General features: G+C 36.2%; 1 protein-coding gene across 2 annotated transcripts in view; it reads left to right on the forward strand.

Moving 5' to 3' along the window:
* HIPK3 (homeodomain interacting protein kinase 3) overlaps positions 1-10,502 on the forward strand; it is a 136,388-nt gene that overhangs the window by 115,382 nt on the left and 10,504 nt on the right. The window contains exons 7-13 of one of the 2 annotated variants that reach the window (XM_019519531.1): positions 429-588; positions 957-1,080; positions 3,825-3,946; positions 4,141-4,268; positions 4,377-4,538; positions 5,604-5,900; positions 7,841-7,981. In XM_019519531.1, coding sequence (XP_019375076.1) covers positions 429-588; positions 957-1,080; positions 3,825-3,946; positions 4,141-4,268; positions 4,377-4,538; positions 5,604-5,900; positions 7,841-7,981 — 1,134 coding nt within the window. The remainder of the gene's footprint in view (positions 1-428; positions 589-956; positions 1,081-3,824; positions 3,947-4,140; positions 4,269-4,376; positions 4,539-5,603; positions 5,901-7,840; positions 7,982-10,502) is intronic. The other variant, XM_019519532.1, reaches the window with a different exon arrangement.

Here is a 10,502-nt window from a genome sequence, read left to right on the forward strand (position 1 = left end):
CTCCTCTCCCTGGGCTCCAAACCACCCCCCCCCCAACCATACAAAGTACCTACATAATTTTGCATAACTTTGAGTTTTTCTGCGCATAATTTTGTTTTTAACTATGCAGTTAAAGTTGTGATTAACTGAGACTATTTTTTGTAATCGTGCAACTAATTGCAATCACATTTTTTAATTGTTTGACAGTCCTAGTTATAATAGTTGCCATTTCTTTCTTAATAGTAAACTGTATACATTTATTAAGTTTGTCACTTGATTGTAACAGGTTTGTTATTTTAGAAAGGTGATACACCTCTGATTTTATTTGTGTACTGTCCCCTTTATGAATTTGTTTTCAGAAACCATGTTTTCTTTTGCTGTTGAGTTAATTTTTATTTTTATAAGAAATTTTAGCCAAAACAACTTAAAACTTTTCTCTCCTTTGACAGAGTGAAGTCATGTTTTCATATCATGGATGTGTGCAAATGCAGATCAAATTCATACGACATAAATAATCGCAATAAGTCATCACTTATGAGACCAGTTGCCTCATGCAGTGCAGCAAATCTGACTGCAAACTTCACCAAAATTTGCCCAGTAAGGAGTCAGGTAAAACATTTGGCTATTAAGTCTGCTGTGTTAGGATTTTGTTTTGATTTCACAGACAATTTAGAAATCACTGCATTTGACACTACTTGCAAAATATCTTTGGTTCTCTCTTTCTAATGTTGTTTTGTTCAATTTGTTTAAAGTTTATATTATCCAGAATTAAAGCTAGAAAGTTTTGACTTGTCATTATGAAAGCACTTTGTTTGTACAGTACTGCCCTCTAGCGGTCCCATGGTTTTCCTTCCTCTGAAATGTTTTGAAACTTTAATTATTAATTATTATTTCCTGTAGCTGTGTGTATGTGCACAAGAGAAAATATTGGAACATTTACTAATGTAAACTGATTATCCATGCTAAATCTCTTGCAGGCATTAACTGCATCTGCTCATTCAGTTTTGCACCATGGAATACCACTGCAGGCAGGAACTGCTCAATTTGGTTGCAATGATGCTTTTCAACAGACACTGATTATATGTCCCCCAGCTATCCAAGGTATGATTAATTCACAGAGTTTAATTTTCTGAATTATGAAATATACGCTCTATTTTTTATTAATTTGTTGGTATTTCTGCTTATAAACTATATTTGAGGGACTATAATTCTGATGTTGAAAACTCAGTTTCTTAATAACCTGAAACCCGCTTGTAACTAAATGTATTCTTGCTTATAAAAGTAAGAGTTCATTTGAGCCCATCTAACAGAATTTTTTTAGATCTGCATCAATAAAAATGATGAGTCTAGGAAGCCAGAAACTTTTATTTTAATATCAGTAATGAAGATGCTTTGATATGGAAAGCCAAAGCATGGCAGAGAATATTTTGAATAAAATTAGAGAAATGTATAGGTAATCTGATAAACCTGGATACAGTTTTTGAAGACCCATTGATTGAATTTCCTAAATAATGATATAGAATCATTAAAAAAAAAATTAGATGAGAAAAATACTTTTAGTACCTTTTAGTATAAGTCTAGAAAAATGGTCATATGCCATCATAATGAACACTTTTGTAAACACATCTTATAAAACAGATTGAGCATAGTTTCTCTGAACAAACAAGTGCATCATGCCAACACAGATTTTACTGTTAATAAGTTTTTATCAAGTACCTTTAGTCTAAAAGTTGGTATCTGTAGAATAAAGTGTTTGCTTTTGTATTTTGTGTTGTTTAAAGTCAACCTATTAATTTGAAGAACAATTATTTGACAATTTATAATGTCAAATAACTACCAATATGAAGAAGAAAAGGTAGTTTGGGTGGTCTTTACTTCTTGGGTTTAAATTTGGTTCTGTTCTTTTATCTGCTTTCTCTGAAAAGGTTGCAATGCCACCACATTTGGAATACATGTGCCATGGGTGTTAGAAAAAAGATTTTGAAGTCCTCCGTAGTTCTCTCATCATTTCAAAGTCACAGGGATCTTGGTAAATGTAGGCTGTGGAAAATCCTCTACATAAGAGCCCAAGAACTCTTGACCTTTATTAGAGACAGAGCCAGCAGGTTTTACCATTAACATTATTCTATCTGCCTACATTATTCTGCCTCTTCCATATTGAGTTCCAGAGATTTCTGAAAGCTTTGACTACTCACAGTACAATGTATTTTAAACCATGAGAGCCAAATGTATAGTTTATTTCCTTCTGAGTGTATTAATTATAGGTAAGCAATTCCCTTTTTATAGGACGAACATGGGACCCCATTTATGGGGACCCATGCATGCTTTGCGAAGTTAGTGTACATTTATTTTTTCTTATATATGCATGTTATTCTTTTTAGTAATACCTGCGTTAATAAAGTGATTTTTGAAAAACGATGAGTACAGGAAAAGTCATCTTTGAAATCTCTAGGGCACTCAACTGCCAAACTTAGGTCCTGATTTAGGCACAGCTTGAATGGAGTGGAGTATACTGATTTCATCACATATGGGTGACAGGAGAAGGATTTTAATGATATTTGGCACTGATACAGCATTCCTTACTTGGCTGTTCTGTAGAATATCCTAAGTGTTAAGTCTTGCTGCTTTTGGCAGAGTTAAGGTGCTGCTGCTGTAGATGGCTGCATGGAAAAAATTGCTCATTGATGCTTTTTAAATTCCAAGCCTTTGACCAAATACATAGAACTTAGAATAACAAGATGGCATGTCAAAAAGTATAACATCAGTGGATAGAAATGAAGAATAAAAAAGAAGCTCTTAATGATTTAATAGACTCTTAATCTTAGGCAATCATTCCCTAACATCTATATATGTATCACTTAGCAATCAGCTGCAATGTGAGACGCATAAAAGGTGAGACCCAAAGTCCAAATGAATATATTCTCTCTGGCAGAAAGAGCCTACTGCAAAAAATAACTTTTCTATTAGACCATTGTCTTAAAAAATAAACCATCTTCCTCTTTATTTTAATTGGAAAGTCATAGAATTATTGATTATAATAAATATTAAAGCATTTTAGTGCATACTTTGCTTGTTTGACCCTGATGACACACCAGCAGGGATTAAAAGGTTTCCATGAAGCATTAAAATATATGTATTTTCTAGACTGCTTTTCCTGTAATGTTCTGGGAGTTCAGCAGTTCATAGTATGATGTACAGTGGCCAGGATGAGCTCCCATCAGAGATTTTGTGGAATACAGAGGAAATCCATTACTAGATCCTTACTGAAAAAGGAAAAAGGTGCTGCATGTATATGGGTTCCTTAGAGACAGTGGTGTTACCTAGGAGGTAGGGGATCTGATAGGAACATTGGATCTAAAGCTAATTAGTAGGATATGAGAGACACTATTAGGATCTGTGGGAGTCCCGGTAGAAGATGGCAAAGTAAGCTAATGACCCTCCTGTTTTGTTTGTTGTCCTGCAAACAGGGTAGTTTTATGAATTAATTCAATAAATCAATAAAAAACTTAGCGTTGAAGAAAGCTTCTAGTGTAAATTTCTTTTCTGAAGGTAAAATATTGCTGGCTCTTTCTTAATTATATATGTTTTCCAAGTAGCTGTTGTGCGGTCTTTTACACACATACTACTATAATGTAGCTGAAACCTCCTTTTAAGATGTATCAGATTGATAAATCTAGTTTGAAAGGTTTAAAAGTCATTAGCGTAATTAAATTTATAAGCATTAAGAAAAATTAGTTAAATCTTGCAAAATTATTTTCTGTGTTTGCAGGATTCTCAGAAATTACTTCATAGTAATGTTTTGTATGAAGCTTGTATGATTTGTTTCTTTTTTTCTTTCCTACTAGGAATTCCTAGAAGCCATGGCAAGCCTTCAAGCTTCTCAGTAAGGGTAGATAATGCTGTTCCTTTGGTAACACAGGCACCTGCAATTCAGCCCTTACAGATACGAGCAGGAATCCTTTCTCAGGTTAGTTGATGTGGAATTGTAAATTTTAGTAAGTCATAAATTTTATGTTACTGAACTTTAAGACGTCCTGTATTCAAAAAAGCCTGCTTTTAAGTTTTCTGTTGTAATCACTTTTTTGTGCTTTTGCTGCATTTCAAGTAGTTAAAATAAATACAGACTATTTGCTACTTAAAGAAATCTGCTTTGTTTCACAGCAGACGTGGTCTAATCGAACTCAGCAAATATTGGTTCCAGCTTGGCAACAGGTAGCTTCTGTGGCTGCTTCTACTACAGCTCTAGCCTCTGATCCTGTGGCTGGTCCACAAAGGCTTGGAGACTGGGGGTAAGTTCAGACTTTTTTGTAGAGCGCCTTTTGTGCTCTTACTATAATGAAGAATGTGGATCTAATTGAAACAGTTGCCAACTAATAACTCCCCTTATCTCTCCCTAGGAAAGTGATTACTCATGGCAACCATTATAATACAGTAATGCCACAGCCTTTATTAACCAATCAAATAACTTTGTCTGCCACTCAGCCAATTAGTGTGGGAATTGCACATGTTGTCTGGCCTCAGCCTGTGGCTACCAAGAGAAATAAACTGTGCCAGAACAGGTGGGTATTTGGTACTTTTTTGATTGGTGTAAATTATATTTTCAGAACCTTTCTGTAAGAGAGAAAGGGGGAATATCATACAAACGTTGCATGCCTGGTAGGTCACTCTTATTATACTCAAACTGTCCTCATAGGATTATCTGTCCCTTTTAAATCAAATTCCCAGGTATTTTCCATCTTATTTTCTCTGATTTATATTTGGGGAAAAAAAGATAGGATTGGAGCCAGGAAGTAGAAACATGTTTATCCAGCGAGAGCTTTTATTCCCTTGGCTATGGTAGTAGCAATATTATCTATGTGTGTGCTTACATGGCCTCTGGTGATTAATTAAAATACATTGAGGTAATCCTAACTAGTTGTTCGTAATTCTATGTGCATGAGGATTTTTCAGGTTCAGAGAATTAGAGAAATTATGTATAGTGTTCATAATATGGGCAGAATAGTTCTAAGAATAGTTTTTCTTTTGCTGGCAGCAAGAAACACTTTAGCTGTTCACTGGAGAACATGTACTCCATCACTGCAGAAATGGTTTGCAAAGGTATAGGTTGTTTTAGTTTGGGATGTTTAGAAACCTAAGGCTATGAAGTTCTGATGGTGGTTATGCTACTGGACTCCTTTCCTAGAGTTTGCTAAGGCAAGGCTGCATCCAAAACACATTAAGGAAGTAAGAGTCTTTCAAGCAGATTGTGGGTAATATAACTGTGGTGCCTTATCAGTCTTTCTTTATTCTTCCTTTTCTTTATAAGAAAATAGTACTTTCAACATACTGTATTACATTTAATTAACGAAACTCAGCCTTGGACCTTAAGTTGCAGCATCCAAAACAGCCCTGCTTGCAATTTGCACTAGCTCTCTGGAAGATTTACAGTGATCTTTCCACAATAATGTACATACAATGTATTTACCTGTATGCACACTGCTATGTTCTACTTCTTACTTTTATTGACGTATAAAGTGGATGCTTTGGTCTGCTTTTTTTAAATTGGGAGAAAGAAGAGTAGGGTTAAGTTTTTGGCATTCATGCAGAGTTTTCACAAAAAGTCTAATGAGATGTCTTCTTCACAGGAGTAATGCATTTCAAAATACCAATATTCAAAATTCAGCATTTATATCTCCAAAGATAATTAATGTGAAGGCTGTCAAGAGAGTAAGTTGTATAGAAGCACAGGACAATCATAACTCAGAAGGACAGGGAAGGAACTGTTGTGAAACATCTGTCAGGCAGGACCCTGATTCATCTATTTCAAACAAACAGCGCCAGGCTATCATGATTGCAGATTCCCCGAGTCCGGCAGTCAGTGTGATAACCATCAGTAGTGACACAGATGAAGAAGACACAGGACAAAGACATTCACTAAGAGAGTAAGAGTTTATGACTATATGTATAGGTTCATTAAACTATTATTTGTAATAAGGGATATGCATTGAAAACTGTGCAGCTTCTATATGTAGTCAGTATTTTGATTTTAAAAATAACGGGATGATTGTGTACTTTCACATGAAATTTTGTAAAAGTTACTCTGCAGCAGTATCTTCTTGGGATGTGATGGCTGCTTCTGAAATTCTGCTCTAGAAACCAGTGTGAGCTGTGCATTGTAACAGACCAAATTTTAGTATTGTTTTTACAACAGATTAGTTGCTTTGAAATAAATTACAGCTGTGTGGTATATTTATGGATTTAAAAAATCTTTCTTAATTTATTGGTTTTTATGTTATTTATTTGTATATTTATACCATTAAATATTAGCTCAGAGTAGTTTTATTTTTGTACATGAAGTAAATTAAGCAAATGTGCTAGCTAGCTAGCTCTAACATTACCATGTTCATTTATGAATACATATATGCATACACTGGGCACATCTACACGTGCATTATTGCAGTCTAATTATGGCATACTTAGTTCAGTATCTGTAATAACAGGTACTAACTAAATGTGCTGTAATAGGCAGTACTGCACATTGGTGCCAGTGCATGCTTTTTGTGATGCTAATGCACAGTAGACTAATTCTGCTGCACACTAGCACATTTTTAGTGCCCTACTAATACACAGTAGAATTAGTCTACTGCGCTGTTAGTGTCTTGTGTAAACATGCCCACAGTCACCCACCCACAGAAATTATTTAGTTACACTAAAGAGTATTTAGGAACAAAATAGGATATCGATCCTGGTTCTCAAAAGGATTTTTTTTTTCTCACTGAGCTGTGAAAGAAATTAGTTTTCCATCTTAATTTACAGGTACTCAAAGAAAAGTGATCATATTTGTTTGAATTTTCTTTTATTCCTAATGACTGAGAATTAAGAGGGTTCCATAAATGTTCAGGTTATGAACATGAAAATAGTGAGCAGGCATATTGCACCCCAAATTTTTGTCTTCTATTTCAAAATAAGTTTTCATATAGTGTCTGTTAACTTCTTGGAAACAGAATTATACATAAAATATTTGCACATCACCTGTGAACGCAAACTAAATTCAGCATATTAAAAGTTCACTTGTATGTATAAATTGAGTGGAAGCACATTTGGTAAAAAGAACATTTTACCATTTGTGTACAGTAGTGGGCACGTGCAAAAACTGAAAATAAATGCACAAAATTTATGAAGGTTACTACCCTTTGGAGCATGCTGCTTACAAGCACAGGGGCTGCCACGAGGTGGTATCTGAGCTTTTCAGATCAGCTTGTTTTTCCCCACCCCCTGCTCCCAGATCTGGTGGGGAGGGTCCACAGAGAATTGTGCATGGATGCTGGGATGGGCACAGGGTACCTGCCATGTGGAGGAGCCAGTGCTTGCCTCACAGGCTGGGGTGCCCTCCGAAGGAGCTCAAGGGGCCCCAGTTCAGAATCACTTGGTCTGGCCTATAGCCACTTTTTTTTTTTCCTGGTTGCCTAAGTTTCCTCATTCATATATAGATACTTAATAAGTTATCTGGGTCTCAAAGCACCTGCATACCTGCAGTTCACTTTTTGATTTTAAAACATTTGTGAATTTTCAGTACTTTTATTAACCACCCTTATATAAACATGGATTTAGGAGCCCTATTTTAAGCTCCCAAGTTCGAAAATGTAGGTCAAAGTTTCTGAAGAAATGCCAGGAAGCTTTAAAACTCCATGTTATGGATAGAATACTAAAAAGGAATGAGAATCCTTACTTTTTACCTTTTGGGTTATAAGCCCAATCCCATTTCCTTTGTAGTGTTAAGCAGTATGTTAAGGATCTGCCTATATTGGTTTAATATTACTTGTAAGTAGAAGAATGAGAGGTAGAATTTATGTGTGTGTTAATTTTGTTTTCTTTGTGTCAGATGTAAAGGTAGCTTAGATTGTGAAGCCTGCCAGAGTACTCTGAATATTGACCGGGTGTGTTCATTAAGCAGTCCTGACAGCACTTTGAGCACTAGCTCCTCTGGACAGTCTAGTCCATCTCCTTGCAAGAGACCCAACAGGTAAGAATTTTTATTATTTTCAAGTTACAGTAAACCTCAGTTTGTGTTAAAATAAAGTATAAGCCCTGAAAATGCAAGGTGTTGGAAGTTGTAGATGACCATTCCAGACTTATTGACACTTTACTTCACAGGCTAAATTATGTTTTGGAGAAAAAATACTACTTTTAGGAATTTCTGATGCGTGTGTATTTTAGTCATATATTTTCATTGAATGTTTGTCCTGTGTGTGTGTGTTCGTGTACACGTACATGGGACAAACATAATTTAATTGTTTCTGGGAAATCCTGGTCATCTCATTGAATTTAGTGTTGAAATGAATGGCATTTATATAAATGTATAAATAATATATAAACAAATAGCTCTATTAAAGGAATAATATGCTTGCAAAGTCAAGGATTCAAAAATAGAAAATGCCAGAATTAAGATTTCTTCTATAATTGGGCTTTCGTCTCCTGTTGCATATACGTCATGTAAATCTTTAATGATGTCAGCATATTTTTCTTAGAGGAACGCAACTTCATTCAGTGTCCAGGATGAACCATGTTCATTTTAATGAGCACTTGCTTAAGACTTTGTTTTCTCCCCATTGGTCATTGTGGCCCAGGCCTCCTTTATTGCACATTATTCAAATTCTGTTCTGTAAAGCAAATAAGGCTAATTTCCTCCCCTTGCTTCCACCCAGTATAACATTGCATGTGAGTTTATATGTTAAAAGGCCAGTACCCATTAACATTAGTTGCAGATGTCAGTGTTTGACAGAGATGGATACTGAGTGGGTTTTCATGAGGACCTGAACTCTCTGCTCCCAAAATATGGGGACACTAGACCTGTTCAAATAAAAGATTATGAGGGTTAGAGTGATGTTGTTGTGCTGGTCCAGGAATTATGCAAGAAGTCTGAACTGAAAAATGTTTTGCATTCAAAAACTTGTCTGACTTTTCCCCAGCTATACAGTTGATCCAATAAACGATATCACCCCAAAAATCTTTGCCAAAGAAAAGATTGAAAGGATTTTTTAATCGGGGCAAAACATTTTCTCCCTAGTCTCATCTTCATAAAGATTTATACTATTTTCTGTTTTGGCTGGGATTTAAACAACAACAAAAAAGACAAAAAAAAAGACCCTTCCACCCCTCACCAGTGTGGACTGGATTTTATAATGTTTAGACATCTTAATGACAGTGGTGCTTTATCACTGCCCATGATAATATTTCTGTAATGTTTGTTGTTCCAAAACTTTATAGAGGCATTATGTTTAAGAGCCTATGCATCTTTTTACCTCTTTTCTATTTGAGCAGCCAAGAACTGAATTTTGATGCACTGTGTGGTTGCAACTCTGTTGAAAAACCAATAGATTGTCAGTATGCACATTTAACTTAGGTTGTGGGAAGGGAAGCTGCCCCTCAGGAATGTGCACCAGCTACTACAATATGACTGCTATGATCTCAGGCTTCTGTAGCAGGACAAGCAAGCTAAATTGCTGTAGCTTTGATCCTGAATGAAACAGAGCTAAAGTTGCAACAATTTTGCTACAGTTGTATCCCTTAAAATGATGGCTGTAACATACATTGTAATTTGATCCTGATACGATTGCTACAAATGTCTATACCCTCAGTTTGGCCAGGGCATTAACCTTCACTTATTAACAAATGAAAATATAGATGTACCACTTGTGTGAAAACAAATTATATATATTTAATGTTTATGGCCAAAATCCAGTTTCAGCTAGCAGAAGAAATAAGGTTTCAGTATCTAGTGGTATTAACATAGTTATGATATCACTGATTTTAGATGGACCGTAAGCCACATATGTAAACAAAACCATTAATTTTAGCCAGTTATCACAGACATCACAATTTCACATTTAGTTCATTAAAAGTCCCCGACCGTGCTCTGCTATGTTACGTAAGGTTTTGTGCCAATCACAAGAGTATCAGAGCATTTTGTATGAAAAACTACAACAATTTTTTTTTAAAGCTAAGCAAAAAATATTCTAATGAGACATGTTTCTTGTTAGACAAAAAAAACCCAACCTGGTCCCCCTTCCCACTGGGATCCCCGTAGGCCCCAGGAGAGGCATACCCAGGCCTATTGTCAGTGAGGATCTAGTCAGGGAACTTCTGGAGGGACTGGATGTATTTAAATCAGCTGGTCCAGATGATCTCCACCCCAGAGTGCTGTGGGAATTAGCTGAGGTCATTGCAGGATCCCTGGCATGGCTTTATGAGCACTCACGGTGCTCTGGCGTAGTGCTAGAGGACTGGGAAAGGGCCAGTGTGGTTCCAGTGTTCAAAAAAGGGAGGAAGGGGGACCCAGGAAACTATAGGCCAGTTAGTCTTACCTTGATCCTGGGTAAGCTTTTTGAGAGAATTATCCTGGTGCATGTCCACAAGGGGCCAGCGGAGGAGGTTATGCTTAGGGGCAACCAACATGGGTTCATTAGCGGCAGGTCCTGTCAGACCAACCTGGTGGCCTTCTACGACCAGGTCACCAAATGCTTAGATGCAGGAGTAGCAGTGGA

This window comes from Gavialis gangeticus, unplaced genomic scaffold (assembly GCF_001723915.1).
Source record: "Gavialis gangeticus isolate Ggan-Ray unplaced genomic scaffold, GavGan_comp1, whole genome shotgun sequence".
Classification (NCBI taxonomy): domain Eukaryota; kingdom Metazoa; phylum Chordata; order Crocodylia; family Gavialidae; genus Gavialis; species Gavialis gangeticus.